Source organism: Dendrobates tinctorius, unplaced genomic scaffold (assembly GCF_039654945.1).
Source record: "Dendrobates tinctorius isolate UK_male_01 unplaced genomic scaffold, ASM3965494v1 ptg000026l, whole genome shotgun sequence".
In the NCBI taxonomy this organism is placed as follows: domain Eukaryota; kingdom Metazoa; phylum Chordata; class Amphibia; order Anura; family Dendrobatidae; genus Dendrobates; species Dendrobates tinctorius.
Genome location: NW_027361694.1, coordinates 737,501 through 754,402, shown reverse-complemented (window position 1 = coordinate 754,402; position 16,902 = coordinate 737,501). Strand labels below are relative to the sequence as shown.

At 38.6% G+C, this 16,902-nt stretch overlaps 1 protein-coding gene across 1 annotated transcript in view; it reads right to left on the bottom strand.

Annotated features, from left to right (window-relative positions):
- Window positions 1–533: 533 nt before the first annotated feature.
- NALF1 (NALCN channel auxiliary factor 1) overlaps window positions 534–16,902 on the bottom strand; it is a 751,636-nt gene continuing 735,267 nt past the window's right edge. The window contains exon 3 of the mRNA XM_073569473.1: window positions 534–9,073. Within this exon, the coding sequence (XP_073425574.1) occupies window positions 8,775–9,073 (299 nt within the window). The 3' untranslated portion in view covers window positions 534–8,774. The remainder of the gene's footprint in view (window positions 9,074–16,902) is intronic.

Genomic DNA, 16,902 nt, shown 5'->3' with positions numbered 1-16,902 from the left:
CTTGGTGTTTACCTCTGCTGTTTGTGTGAGTATATTTGTATAATTGGTATTTTCCTTTATCCCTGTTTGTATTACATGTATTACCTTATTAGTCTGGATGCTGGATGGTCTATTACTGTACACTACTATCCCCTTCTTTCCTGGGTGGAGGAAGGGTACAGACTGAGGGTGGATTCAGGAGCTAAGGCAAGGTATGTGACCCCGGCAGGGAACAGGTGCAAGCTAAGCCACCCCTAGCATTAGGGACAGGGAAGGAACCTCTGGTCCTGGGATATCCAACAACAGAGTTGTGACAGTTATGCTATTTCAATTCCATTCACTGATCACATCTAGCTGCTAGAGTCGAAAACAGCTGATCAATGAGTTTGCATGATTTCAGAGCCCACCTCTCTGATATTAGAGACCTATCCAAAGGATTGGTAATTAATATTATAAGCTTGGACAACCCCATTAAGCATTGCTATGGGTGGTAATAGACCATATATCTATTGCTTGAATGTTCTGCTTTCATTACAAGAAGAACAACCTTCTGGTACCATGTTTTAAAAATGAATACTGTCTCTTTAATGAACAAAAAACCCAGTATAATGTAATATCAATGTTAATGCCAGTAAGTAATAATAACATAGAGCTCTGATTGTGTAGAATGACATTTGGCTTAGCAGTTTTAACATATTGCACAAAATGTAGATTTTCCCTATTGCTGAAAATAAGACAGGAGAGACATGGCAGTAATCTGTACCACGAGAATACAAAAATAAAAACCATTATTATGATTTCCAGAAATATTGTTTTGTATTTTGTATTTCTTGCTTTTTTTGTTATTTTTTTTTAAACCATTTTAATCATGTATGTATAGGCATACAGCATGAGGGGTGGTAAGGGAGAGTGGTTACAATGGTGGCAAGATGCAAATTCATTCTGGCAAAGTAAGATGCACACAACACAAGCATGCTCAAATCTGTGCCATACAAATATTACTGATGGCAAAGGGATGGAATGAAATCTGCATCATACATGATTATTATTGTTTCATTTCAAATGCAGGTACTTGTCTGCTTGCAGCTTTAGAGCATTCTCCAAAAGGGAGGTGCCGACATCACTGCTACACTGGAAGTACTTTGTAAAGGAGAACACATTATACAACAGTAGCCATTCCTCAAGTTAAAAAAAAGTAAAGAAAAAAATAACTTAAAACAATAGTTAAAGAAAATGTAAATACAAAATGGTTATAGCATATCAACAACGTAAAAAGACAACATAAAACACATACAATTCAGGTTTAAGACTTAGTGATACATAAGGAATCAGACATAAAGGCTTTAGGCATAACATGTATATTATGACAAATTGCCACTGGTAAATATGACTTTAAATGCTGTTTGCTTCTGATTTTAGATATTAAGCATAACAAAATATGTTAGGTCCAGGAATGAAACTATTCAAAGTATTGGAGAACTTAACTGAATCTGCACTTACATACTATATTTGGTAATTGCATATACAGTACGGTAATTCTTTAATATATCTTTGCAAAACCAATCATATAAAATATATAATATGATATAATATAGAAATAATAAATACTATGTAAAGCAGGGAAGCAGCAGAAGTAACATACCATTGCTCAGTTAGACTCTCATCTGCTAATGGATGAATTCATGCTGCTGTAAAACACCTTGTGCCTATGAATGGACTGTAAGTCTGTGTGTGTAAGGGAGAACACCCACTCTACTTGCTAAGAAGAGAGTCCGGCAGACAGAAAGAAAGGTAACGATCACCAGATTTCTCAATCTGAACTGAATACATTATTACATTGATCTCTTAGGCCTGGTGAGGTTGATTTGCTTACATTCAAAATCATAACTTTAGAATGACAGTGTAAGAGAGTTTACTGCATAAAATTAAAGTTTTTATTAAACTAACGCATTTCGGCCAAGGACTGTAGCCTTCTTCAAGGTAAAGAAACAAATGTCACACTAGCTTTTTTATCTTAAAAAATGAAAGTCCGGTACCGAAACGCATTGGTATAGTAAAAACCTTAATTTTATCCAGTTGACGACTCTTCATTCACACAAGATCAGCCCAGGTACTGTTATGTCTCAACTACAGTGATTAGCTATCTTGAAGATCTTTTCTTCCCATTAAGGGACCACAGCCGCGGATTCTAAAGCTCTTATAAGTGCTGTGTCCTTACACAAACACCACATGGAAGCACCCCCATCACGCTTAACTTCCCTTATTTCTCTTGTGGTATTGCCATATTGTACGACTCTGTCCCAACCAGACCTTAGAAGTATAACAGAGTGAGCACATTTGCCGAAATTTAATTGGAGGTGAGAGTAACCAGGTCTCGCAGGATGTCAATGACATACACCATGCCCCAATTAGTCACGTTGGATCTAGTCAGTAATGGCGCCTGCTTTTAGATCTGGAGGGACAAAAAAAAGGCACCAAATGGAAGTGGGAAAGAAATGGGGAAGGCCATGAAGAGTTGAGTATATTCAGGTGCTTCTCTCTAAATTAGAATATCATCAAAAAGTTATCAATGGGGTATTGTCACAAGGAAGCTGAATTGATGCAGTAATAGAAGCAAAAGGAGCCCCAGCCAAGTATTGAGTGCATTTACTGAACATACATTTCAGTAGGCCAACATTTCAGATTTTAAAATCATTTTTTTTCCAAGCTGGTGTTATAAAGTATTCTAATTTACTGAGATAATGACTTTTGGGTTTTCATTGGCTGTAAGCCATAATCAACATTAACAGAAATAAACACTTGAAATAGATCACTCTGTCTGAAATGGCTCTAAATAATATACGAGTTTAACTTTTTGTATTGAAGAACTGAAATAAATTAACTTTTTGATGATATTCTAATTTAGTGAGAAGCACTTGTCAGTTTATTGGACTTTTATATCACCTTCCCAGCCCTTAGAAACAAGTAAAATGCTGGTTGACTTGATTTGTGCAAATCAAATTCGCCAAAAATTCTGATTCTAAGAATCTGAAATTTGGGCAAAATTTGCAGTGAATTTGATTAGTTTATAGTCAATTCCTTCATTTTTGTTGTATAATCCCTTTGGAAAGTTAACCTGTCTAAGGATTAAATGAGCATTTTGAGAGTCCAGTTCTCGCTGAACCTATGGAATGACCTTCTTACTATCAGGATTATACATTCTGTCTCTTATGAATTTTCAAAGAGAGCTTCATCAGGAATAAAATATCTGTTTAGTAATGAAATAATGTTTAATAATGTAGTCTGGTGACACACCCCTTATGACCAATTAAAATTTTGTGGTGCACAGTCTGCAATGAATTTCTTTGTTTACGCCACATATAATATCTGTCACATGGGTTCTCAGACAGGTATACATGCTGTGACGTATCCCAGCACTGAAGTCCATCAGTAAATGCGGAATTACATGTTTTGCTTAATTATCAGAATATGTATATTTTTATTTAGAGGCAGCATGTATTCAACTAATGGTGCATTGTGAGGACAGCCTTGGCACCGTGAGAAGTCTCATTTGAGCAGAACATAGGTGAATATTGCACTTTTTATTACATGAACAGTTTCTTTGCGTATACTTTTTTATATCTTTACTTAACATTAAATTCACAAAAGAAATATATTTTCAAATAATATCATTTTCTCTAATTTCCATAGGACAAAAAAATGCACTTAGTGTCGTGAGAATAAGATACAATGCCCTGAAAAAGCAAACAGCTATGCATTGCTAACTGCGCAATTAATAAATGCAAAAATATGCACCCGTCCCAACATATTGCCCTATTTATATATTTATCAATGTAAAGTGCAAAATTATATCTGCCTTGCCAGTATAAACATGAAAATATCGCCTTGTTTTTTTTTTTCATAAAAAAATATTTCAAAATTAAATCTGCTTCCATCCATCCAATATTATCTTTATGAAGTGCAGCCACAGCTGGAATTACCGGTAGTCCCCGAATGCTGTTCATATACTTTCTATCAAAAGCACTTATTACATTAGGAGATAAATGAGGAACAAGGTTTTATTTGCAATTAAAATTATGAATAAAATAATATATTAAAGCTATACTATAAAAATATTTATAAGGTGACCTCCAAAGAAATCACCACAAATCTATGCTATTACTATAGATAATTTTCACAAGTGCAGGTATATAAGTCTCAATCTAGCATATATTATATGTTCTATATATAATAGAATATATATATATATATACATTCATTCATGTATATTAAATTAATCTTCCATTGATATAAATCACCTGCATTCCAATAAAACCTGAAGTTTAGGTAGGGTGTAGATCTCAACAAGGTTTATTGATGTAATGAATAATTATTGGCAAGTTAATCTTAAAGGTAATCTGTCAGTAGGTTTTTGCTACCTCACTTGAGAGCAGCATGATGTAGGCAAAGAGACCCTGATTCCAACGATGTATCACTCAGTTTAGTGGGTGCAGGAGTTGTGATAGAATCAAAGTCTGTAGAATGCAGCAGAGCTGAGAAAGCTAACTCCGCCCACACAAGGCTCTCTGTGTAAATAGTTTATTGACAGTGAGCTGCTTATCACAGGAGAGGGCAGAGTCAGATCAGTGCTCACTACCAGCTAGTCATAGCGAATAACAGCACACACCTTGATAAGTGACACATCATTGAATTCTGTGTTTTAACCCCTACCTCATTCTGTCTTCAGAATACATAGCAATGTCCTGCTGACAGATTCCTTTTAAGGGTTTGTTCTATTAAATCAGCAGCATTAATCAAAATACCGCTGATTTTCTCAGCAGTATGTGAATGAAATCTCTTCCCAATACTGCTTGTGAAATGTAAAATAGATTTTTCCACCTAGAAAATCCATTGTGCATACACCTTGTGGGCACATATCCCAAAGGAAAGAGCAAAAAGAATATTTATTATATTAGATTTATAATGGTTGAGTCATAATTGTCAATTCTTGCTTATTTCTGTGGTGTGTTCCCTACTAGCAGAGGATCAAAGATAGATAGATAGATAGATAGATAGATAGATAGATAGATAGATAGATAGATAGACACATACTCACAATATATGAACAGGTCATATCATCTAGCAGTTGGCAATTATGATAAAAGTAAAACATTTCTCAGCATCTAGAGTTCTATCTTTCAATTCCATGGCACAATGATAATTTCACATTTTTAAGCAGAAGCCAAACATCAAAGTCTTATTTACCAGTAATACCATAGAAGAACACAGCAGCTCCAGAGCTTTCGAAAGTATTATTGTATTATTTTGACAATCCAAAATACCATTTATTGATATGAATTATAAGAACCTTGCTACTGTTATGGTGCAATATGTAAAAAGATGAATGAGCATGGAATTGATATGACACATAATACACACAGCACAACACGTAAAGAAAAGACTGTTGATTGGCCTTTGCCCAGCAGAGGTAGATAAAGGTTAGAACAAACTGTTTACTGACCATACAGAAAGGTACTTCAACAGTAGATCAGTTGAACAAGAGCTCACCTGCTAAGTGCTTTTTAACATTGCTCCATCGCTGCTCTTTTCTACTGTACTTACGTACCACCCAGTTATTGCTCCACTATATTTAAATACACTATCTACCTAAAATCTACATTCTACCATTAATTAAGGCTTTTTTTTATATTATTCATTCTACTAGTCTGATTTTTGCAGTATGCAAATGTAAAAGTAAAAGTTACAATGTGCCCGACCAACAAGAAAAGCACCATGTATTCCGAAACATTAAGATGCTACTGAAAGTGATTCCTAAAAATAAAATTATTACACATATATAGATTTATTTATTTCTAATTTTCTTTTACGCCTGGTGCAATTCCTGGTTATTGCGCTATTATGTACAAATGAGTCGAGTTTCAGCGCATATTCGTCATGATTAGAACAAAGGAGAATGTTTGAGTGATAAATGCATAGTATTGGTTCTTCCTACGTATCTCAGGTAGTATGAAGCAGAGGCAAGAAGTAAAAATGGGGTATATAAAAGGGATGCATCTTAATCAAGACATATTGTTTGCTTTTAAAGTATTTTCCTTCATATCCCTGCTACACAGCAAACATTTTTGAAGTGCACTTCCCAAGTGTAGAAAGAGAATAGGAAGGAAACTGAGTTTAATTATTTTAACAGCCCTTATAAATTTTCCTTCCTTTGATGTTACTGCAAAATGTAAAAAAAAGAAAAATAACCAAAAATGTGTTTCTAGCATGGAGGTAATGCTAATGAACATATAGCACTGTGTGGCTTAGTATCCGATTAAGCACACTGAAATACAATAAAGCGTCATAGGCCTATTTGGAACAGATTACAATGAGCGTCATGAACCCATTGAATATTAACATTCATAGATGTGTACGGGGGCTTTAATAACTGGCACTTACTGCAATGACAAGGAATCACAGCATAGTCTCAGGACCTTCTCTATGGGGCATCCTATTCTGTCGGATCTAGCGCTTATCTTTTCTATATGTTGATGCTTTAAATTTGAAGACTTCTAATCAAGACTTTCCTTTACTGTAGAATGAGTTTGTCTGAACTCTTTTACTATACTGGAAAACACATATTGTTGCTGGCTGTCCAGACCTTAAATTAAAGAGGTTGTATGACAAGATAAAAAAAAAATCTCATTTTTTTTTTCCAAAATGGTGCCAGTATTGTCAATGGTCTTTGTCTGGTAGTGCAGCTTATCCTCTTTGTGTGGTTGATCTTCTAAGCCCAATGACAAGAAAGACAATGGTTTTTGGGGAAAAAAAATCAGACCCTTTTTCTCATTTCAAATAGCCACTTTATTTATATGTACTGCTGTAGTAAGGCCACATGAACATGGCTGTATGGCGATTTCTTTTTGTACAGAGGTGTAATAGGGTTCCCATTCAACAGATGGAACCGATAATGTGCCCATTTTTATACAGAGGCATATGCTCCTTTTAAATATTTCTGATTGTGTTATACTCGTAAAGCATTGCTTTTGGAAGAAAGTAGGTCCTTATATATGGTAAAAAGTCAGTATAGCAGCATAAGAAGAATATGCAGCTCCATACTGAGGAGACAGGAGAACCTCAGCGCACTACTAGACAGGGTACATTTTCATATCTTTTAAAAGTAGTGTTAAAGTCAAACAACCATGGTTTTCAGCCTTAGGTTGTCAATAAATATGTAATTAGAGTACAAATTGAGCAAATTAATTCTTAGTACCCAGTCCATTGGCCACGTCAGTAATCTGATGTCCAAGAACCGCCTCTTACCTGGCAGCATCCAAGGCTCTTCTTTTGATTAGCTGGCCTGGGGTTACATAATTATTGTAGCATGATGCACATGTGACGTTGTGCCAGACCGACTTATAAAAAGACAAGTCGTGGGTGCCATCAGGTAAGACCTGCGAATCAACTCGCATTGACTCTAATAGATATTTGCATTATAATGTAACTATCCCATACATTTAAGAATAGTAAACATATCAATCATAGGAATGACATATAACTATATCTAACTGAGGGATAACTTTTATACCTATTATTGGTAGGAAGCTGAGGAGCATTGACCTTATCTTCTTGTGCGATCAGTGGTTGTAGACTATCCTGTCTAATGCCCATGCTCCCAATAAATGTTGTACTGCCCCCAAAATGATATCCCTGTGTTGTACAAATTATTGTGTTGAATACATAGACTCCATTGCTTTGCTAGTTTAGGAGAAAATTAGCAATTTAAAAAAAGGCTTCCACGTTCCTCTTCACCTTTCTGTATCAGCTCACATCTCTGCATGTTCCTAGTATACATACACACATATATCTTAATATTGAATATGAAATACTGTAACTACAGCAGAAACTAAAACAGAATTCACAATGAATGCCAAAACTGTACCTCCAATGTGAAGGCCTTCAGCTATATTACTCACTGAGCTTAACTGGATCAACATACAGAATTCTGAAAGGCTGCTCATGTTCAACTGACCAGTGAAAAGACTGGACATTTTTTTTCATTGAAATGGGAACTGGAACAACACAATTTGCTATAGGTGCACATAAAAATGGAATAACTGCCCAACAATCTGAGTGTTATTTTTCACTGTTTTAACCCTCTCACAGCTGTAGTTCACAAGATAGGCCCACTCTATTGTCTTGCGTGACTTTAACATTCACCCAGAAGCCGGGGTAGAAATTTTAGGCATCATCACACCGTTGCAGCTAAGCAGATTCTATTATTTTCGTTTTTCATGATGTAGTTTTTCTCTTTTTTTTTGTTTGCTTCAAGGAGATGGGTAAAACAATGGTTTAAGTGGGCAGAACGGATACTAGTGTTGTTAATGCTTGCTATGCACGTGTTCATAGCACTTCTGCCTCAATAGTAGAAATCGACAGGACCTAAAAGATGAGTACAGACAATGGCTAGAAATATATAGACAGTGAAAAGACTCAGTATAGCTTTGAGAAACCATCCCAAAAAATAAAATCCTGTATTAACAAGTGCAAAATCAAACAAAAATTTGTACATTAAAACACAGTGTATAAAATGGTGTGAGAAATTTAAGTCACCGTACAGCCTTTTAGTCAATAAAAAGCTGCTGTCCCATTTTGTCCTTGAAGATTGGAGCCTGGCCTGTTTTGCCATTTTTACACAGACTGATTTGTAAAAATGAGTCGTAAGGTACAAGCACCTCGTTTCTATTACATCTGACTGTCGCGTTTTGCTGGAGTGGGCCAGAGTTGTGTCTTTCCAGTGAAATATTTCCCTTTTTCTATTCCTCATTTGTTGAATGGTCTTCCAAAATTCTTATGCTTTCAAAACCCAGTCCTGTTGAGTTTTGTGCTGCTGAAACTGCTAGTACAGTGTGTAATAGTATCAATACGAGAACACACAGTTTAAGTCTGCTGTTACACAGTCTGGATGCTGATGAAGCTGTGAGTGACGTCCTGTGACACAACGTTGAGTCCAGTTGTTGTTTCTCAGTCCCTTTGGGTTGGTTATCTCTTGACAAATCCCATCTGACATCACAGCATTCTGGTTCTGCATTGGTTGGATAGTTTTCATACAGCCCTGGAAGACAAAATGAATTCATGTATTCTATCTGAATAAATCATTAGTGACTGCACAAAACAAAGACAATTTCATCAGGGTCCATGACATATTAATAGTTCTGTGCTATGTAAAGATTGGGAGCCTCAATAAGTAAGCTCACAGAAAAAAAGACAATAAATTAGTAAAAAAAAACCCTTACTTTGCTGAAGAAAATCTCAGAAAATATTCAATGTACTAACATCTACTAAGTAGCTACTTTGGCATATGGGGTCAAATACATATTTTGTTCTTTAGCACAAATGCAGAGATTAATGCTGACTGGTGTAAAGTTCTGAGATTGGAAGTTACTGAGTAGTATTCTCCATATTTACCAACCAGTTATACACCACACAAGTCTCATAACACAAAAGACCTTCAATATGCCGAAATAAAGCAAAAAATGAGGTCAAGAGTTTTTTTTACAAGATCAATAAGTTTATTAATTAAGCAAAATTAATATATTTTAAAGAGTAACACTAACCAATCAGGAAAAGGGGGAAGTTCAACCACAATATAGTACAAAAGCTGGGCAAGCAAAAATACTAAACAAAAGGTCAATCAATTAGTGCCCTGATAAATAGTAAATTATCTTAATGGACCATAGATATGTATTGCAGAAAGAGAAATATCACAAAAAGTAAGAAATAAGCCCATAATGCATAAATTATGCGTGAATTATTAAAGTGCAAAATGCAAGAGAACCCTAGTGCTAAAAGAGGAATTACTTATAAAATACTAAACCACAGAATATCCTCAAATTGCTGCAAAATAAATATTAAGAGAAAGTGCACAGAGGTATTGTTATAGCAATGATAGGCTTAGGAAAGCGTCCTTAGGGCATATTAATCAGGCTAAACAAAGCCATATTGAATCAAATGGTCCATAGATAGAGTAAAGTCAGTGCATAGAGATCTTAATCAGCTCAGGCAGTATGAAGGTATATAAAAGCGTCAATAGTGCCGGCCCGAAAAGTGCCAATTAGAATATATGTTTACAAATGGTAACTTACATGTGGATGAAGTTCTGACCCCCACCTGCTGCCTCAACGTGTATTTTGCCATTCTTCGTCCACGCCTCTATTTCTGGAATATATATCTAAGGTCCATTAAGATAATTTACTATTTATCAGGGCAGTAATTGATTGACCTTTTGTTTTGTATTTTTGCTTGCCCAGCTTTTGTACTATATTGTGGTTGAACGTCTCCCTTTTCCTGCTTGGTTAGCGTTACTCTACAAAATATATTAATTTTGCTTATTTAATAAAATATAAACACTCTTGACCTCATTTTTTGCTTTAGTTCGGCATATGGAAGGTATTTTGTGTTCTATTGCTATCTAGACTTTATTTATTGTGATTGCCATATAGTGGACTTTCTAAGTGTTTCTTTCTACCACACAAGTCTCACCTACTCTGCCAATAACATCCTGAATACTAAAACCAGTACATGAAAAGTATTTAGACATCACTAGGGATATACAAAGTGAGACCACTTAAAGGTATAACTCTAAAAGGGTTGTCCGGTGAATAGAAGTTATCACCTATTATTATCTCTCCGGATTATCTCTCCGACCGCTCCTTTACTGTTTCTTTTGCCGGTTCCTCCTCCTCTCACCTTCCCCTTACTGTTGGGGTTCCTCAAGGATCGGTTCTAGGCCCCCTCCTCTTCTCCTTGTACACTGCCCCTATTGGTAAAACAATCAGTAGATTTGGTTTCCAGTACCATCTCTATGCTGATGACACCCAATTATACGCTTCTTCTCCTGACATCACGCCAGCCTTTCTAGAAAACACTGGCGATTGTCTAAACACTGTGTCTAATATCATGTCCTCACTATATCTGAAACTGAACCTGTCAAAGACTGAACTCCTGGTGTTTCCTCCCGCTACTAATGTACCTATACCCGACATTGCTATTTCTGTGTGTGGTTCCACTATTACTCCCCAGCAACATGCCCGCTGTCTTGGGGTCATACTTGATTCCGAGCTTTCCTTTGCCCCCCACATTCGATCACTGGCTCGCTCTTGTCATCTGCACCTCAAAAACATTTCTAGAATTCGACCTTTTCTTACTTTTGACTCTGCAAAAACTCTTACTGTTTCTCTTATTCATTCTCGTCTCGACTATTGTAACTCTCTTCTAATCGGTCTCCCTCTTACCAAACTCTCCCCTCTCCAATCTGTCTTGAATGCTGCAGCCAGGATCATATTCCTCACCAATCGTTACACCGATGCCTCTACCTTGTGCCAGTCATTACACTGGCTACCCATCCACTCCAGAATTCAGTATAAACTTATTACCCTCACCCACAAAGCCCTCCATGGCTCAGCACCACCCTACATCTCCTCCCTTGTTTCAGTATACCACCCTACCCGCGCCCTCCATTCTGCTGATGACCTGAGGTTAGTATCCTCAATAGTCAGAACCTCCCACTCCCGTCTCCAAGACTTTACACGTGCCACGCCAATTCTTTGGAATGCACTTCCCAGGTCAATACGATTAGTCCCCAATCCCCACAATTTTAAGCGTGTCCTGAAAACGCATTTATTTAGACTGGCCTATCGCCTCAACACATTAACCTAACCTATCCCTGTGTGGCAGAGCCAAAAGTTTTACCATAACCAGGTTCCCAGCATCATGTTCCCACATGCTTTATGCATCCATTAGCCCTCTGTGTCTGTACTGTTACATACTTAACATTATGGCTGGTCCATACAATCAGAGCAACTGTTACCACCCACCTTTCGTGTCTACCTCTTTCCTCATAGACTGTAAGCTTGGGAGCAGGGCCCTCACTCCTCTTGTTATTTGTTATAATCTACTGTATGTGATTATTGTTATGCTGTAATGTCTATTGTCTGTACAAATCCCCTCTGAAATGTAAAGTGCTGCGGAATATGTCGGCGCTATAAAAATAAAATGTATTATTATTATTATTATTACCTATGCGCAAGAGAGGAGAGAGAACACATAAATCGGTGCTTGCTGGGACCTTAACTAATCAGTAGATTATTTCACTTTTATCCTTGTTAGAATGGAGTGTCAGTGCACACGTGTAACTGCTGTGCTCAGCAGTCCCGTAGAAAACTAATTACAAGCATGCTCTCTGCTTTTCCATTGTAAAGGGGATAAAAGTAACCTCTTATGGTGACTGGTGAAGGTCCCAGTGATCAGATTCCCATGGATCTATAATGTCTCATCTGTAAAAAGGATCTATAATGTCTCATCTGTAAAAAAAAAAAAAAAAAAAAACTCACCAGCACGTCCTAATAGAATAAAACAATTTTGAACTGGTGCAAGCTGTTATGACTGCATACAATCACTCATTTTTCATAGTCTTCCACTAGGCATTGCTCCTACTAGCCAGTTTCCTACTCCACACTGATGAGGGGCAAATACCCCGAAACAGCTGTCTGTGGATGGATACCATGTTTTGGCATAGGTGGCTTCCTTCATTGGAGACTGCCCTTCCCGTGGTTGTTCCTTCCCGGTGAAAGACCTGGCTAGTCATTGCTTGCGTTGAGAAACATGTGATGGTGTCTCCGCGGCTTCTGTTTTGCATGTTTTACATATTTCCCATAAGGGATGGGGGCAGTGCTCTAGAATCACTGCGTTGAGAAACACGTGATGGTGTCTCCGCAGTGTCGGATGTTGATCTCCATGAGGTCAATCATCCTCATTTTTCATAGTCTTCCACTAGGCATTGCTCCTACTAGCCAGTTTCCTACTCCACACTGATGAGGGGCAAATACCCCGAAACAGCTGTCTGTGGATGGATACCATGTTTTGGCATAGGTGGCTTCCTTCATTGGAGACTGCCCTTCCTGTGGTTGTTCCTTCCGGTGAAAGACCTGGCTAGTCATTGCTTGCGTTGAGAAACATGTGATGGTGTCCCCGTGGCTTCTGTTTTGCATGTTTTACATATTTCCCATAAGGGATGGGGGCAGTGCTCTAGAATCACTGCGTTGAGAAACACGTGATGGTGTCTCCGCAGTGTCGGATGTTGATCTCCATGAGGTCAATCATCCTCATTTTTCATAGTCTTCCACTAGGCATTGCTCCTACTAGCCAGTTTCCTACTCCACACTGATGAGGGGCAAATACCCCGAAACAGCTGTCTGTGGATGGATACCATGTTTTGGCATAGGTGGCTTCCTTCATTGGAGACTGTCCTTCCCGTGGTTGTTCCTTCCCGGTGAAAGACCTGGCTAGTCATTGCTTGCGTTGAGAAACATGTGATGGTGTCTCCGCGGCTTCTGTTTTGCATGTTTTACATATTTCCCATAAGGGATGGGGGCAGTGCTTTAGAATCACTGCGTTGAGAAACACGTGATGGTGTCTCCGCAGTGTCGGATGTTGATCTCCATGAGGTCAATCATCCTCATTTTTCATAGTCTTCCACTAGGCATTGCTCCTACTAGCCAGTTTCCTACTCCACACTGATGAGGGGCAAATACCCTGAAACAGCTGTCTGTGGATGGATACCATGTTTTGGCATAGGTGGCTTCCTTCATTGGAGACTGCCCTTCCCATGGTTGTTCCTTCCCGGTGAAAGACCTGGCTAGTCATTGCTTGCGTTGAGAAACATGTGATGGTGTCTCCGCGGCTTCTGTTTTGCATGTTTTACATATTTCCCATAAGGGATGGGGCAGTGCTCTAGAATCACTGCGTTGAGAAACACGTGATGGTGTCTCCGCAGTGTCGGATGTTGATCTCCATGAGGTCAATCATCCTCATTTTTCATAGTCTTCCACTAGGCATTGCTCCTACTAGCCAGTTTCCTACTCCACACTGATGAGGGGCAAATACCCCGAAACAGCTGTCTGTGGATGGATACCATGTTTTGGCATAGGTGGCTTCCTTCATTGGAGACTGTCCTTCCCGTGGTTGTTCCTTCCCGGTGAAAGACCTGGCTAGTCATTGCTTGCGTTGAGAAACATGTGATGGTGTCTCCGCGGCTTCTGTTTTGCATGTTTTACATATTTCCCATAAGGGATGGGGGCAGTGCTCTAGAATCACTGCGTTGAGAAACACGTGATGGTGTCTCCGCAGTGTCGGATGTTGATCTCCATGAGGTCAATCATCCTCATTTTTCATAGTCTTCCACTAGGCATTGCTCCTACTAGCCAGTTTCCTACTCCACACTGATGAGAGGCAAATACCCCGAAACAGCTGTCTGTGGATGGATACCATGTTTTGGCATAGGTGGCTTCCTTCATTGGAGACTGCCCTTCCCGTGGTTGTTCCTTCCCGGTGAAAGACCTGGCTAGTCATTGCTTGCGTTGAGAAACATGTGATGGTGTCTCCGCGGCTTCTGTTTTGCATGTTTTACATATTTCCCATAAGGGATGGGGGCAGTGCTCTAGAATCACTGCGTTGAGAAACACGTGATGGTGTCTCCGCAGTGTCGGATGTTGATCTCCATGAGGTCAATCATCCTCATTTTGCATACAATCACTGACAGAAGTTATGTCGCTTATCCATGTTATGTAAATAAAAGCTTATAACCTGATGTTAAATTCATCCATTGGTTGTATAAATTACTCTTTTGAAAGCTGAAACCCTCCGAAATGTGGTTTAGGTTAAGAAAATAAATTGGAATCAATGCAGAAATATTGATCATTTAATGAACACAGAATGGTCAGATTTTAGCTAGACAAAAGTTTTGTTGCCTGGTCATATAATGCACCCAATCCTAGTTTACATCCTCACCTGTGCTCAGTAAATGATCAGTTAATTAGTGGGTGTGTATAAAAAGAAACCCAGCACACCAGACCTTCACTTGAACTGCAACTTGAGCTCGGACAACATACCAAAAATCCACCTTGCGACCTAAGCCTTGATTATCAAGAGGCTCAAGACCAGATCCACTGCAGAGGTGGCTGGCACCTTTAATGTGTCTCAGCGTCAAGTACAAGAAATTGAAGAGACTGGAGATGTGTTTGACAAGCCCAGGTCTGGCAGACCCTCCAAGACAACTGTTCAGGAGGAATGTTTGTTGGTTAGAAAATCCAAAGCAAGCCCCTCTTCCACTGCAGCAGAGCTCCAACAGGCATGGTCACCTCAAGTCCCTGTGTCAACCAGAGCAGTTTGTAGGATTCTGTCTCTAAATGGCTTCCATGGGAAAATCAGTGCCCAGAAGCCAGCACTAAACAAAAGGCAAATAAAAAACCGTGTGGCATTTGCAAAGTCCCACAGCCTGCTAAACAGATGGAAGCTGGAAAAGTGGTAGAAGGTGGATTTCTCTGATGAATTTTCAGTAGAATTACACCACAGTTGCCGCAAATACTGCAGGAGACCTACTGGAGCCAAAATACTCACAGAAAACAGTTAAATTTGGTGGTGGAAAGATTATGGTCTGGGGTTACATTCAGTATTGGGGTGTGCGAAACATTTGCAAGGTGGAAGGCAATATCAATAGCCTAAAATATCAAGAAGTATTAGCTACCTCATATATTCCAAATCGTAAAAGGGGTCAAATTCTGCAGCAGGATAGTGCTCCATCTCATACATCCATCTCTACAACAAAGTTCCTCCAGGCAAAAAGATCAAGCTGCTCAAGGACTGGCCAGCCCAGTCACCAGACATGAACATCATTGAGCATGTTTTGGGTATGATGAAAGAGGAAGCTTGGAAGACAAAACCAAAGAATCTAGATGAACTCTGGGAGGCATGTAAGACTGCATTTTTTGCTATTCCTGATGACTTCATTAATAAATTGTATAAATCATTGTTGAACCGCATGGATGCAGTCCTTCAAGCTCATGGAAGTCACACAAAATATTAAATATGACTCTAATAGCACCACAACTTTATTCACCAACGTTATGCAACATATATTTGTATTTTAACTTAATTATTTGTTTGAATATCACATTACTTTCTGTGGGCGACAAAACTTTTGTCCAGCCAAAATCTGACCATTCTGTGTTCATTAAATGATCAATATTTCTGCATTGATGTCAATTTATTTTCTTAACCTAAACCACATTTCGGAGGGTTTAAGCTTTCAAAAGAGTAATTTATACAAACAATGGATGAATTTAATGTCAGGTTATAAGCTTTTATTTACATATCATGGATAAGTAACATAACTTCTGTCAGGGAGTGTAATATACAAAGGAAAAAAAACAGCACTCTGCTAAGATGTAGGCTAATAATGAATATCTGAAATTTACATTGCATTATAGCTATGTAGAACATGTTTATAAAATGCACGTACTTATTGCACAAGATGACTGCGTAGGCTTCCCCATAATGCCTCACAGCTATCATACCACATGGTGTAGTGCAGTCAATCATGGGGTACTAGCTCAAGGGTTATAAATGATGAGAGCAGGGAAAGCAGCAGCAACAACCTAATATGAAAACAGCAGCAGCAACCTAATATGAACTACCGCAATCTCTCCTATGTAAAACCTGTGCCCTTAATGCCAACCCCTTGCTCCCTCTCTCTGGAGCACTCTGGAACTTCTACTCCATCTGCAATAAGCTCCATGGGATTCATGACCTCTTTACCTCTCACAATGAATCCTTCCTCACCAAAACATGGCTGACTCCCTCTGACACGGCCTCTCATGCTGCGCTGTGTTACAGTGTTAATTCACCCACACTCCTTGCCCTGATTAGCTGTGTTGATTTAGCGCCAGACATAGCATTTACCTTGGTGGCCAAAAAGTTCGATTTTGGCCTGATCTGACCACAGCTCTTTCCTCCATACATGTGGTGAGTCTCCCACATGTCTTTTGGCAAACTCAAAATGAGTCTTACAATTTTTGTGTGTAAGTAAAGGCTTTTTTCTGCCCACTC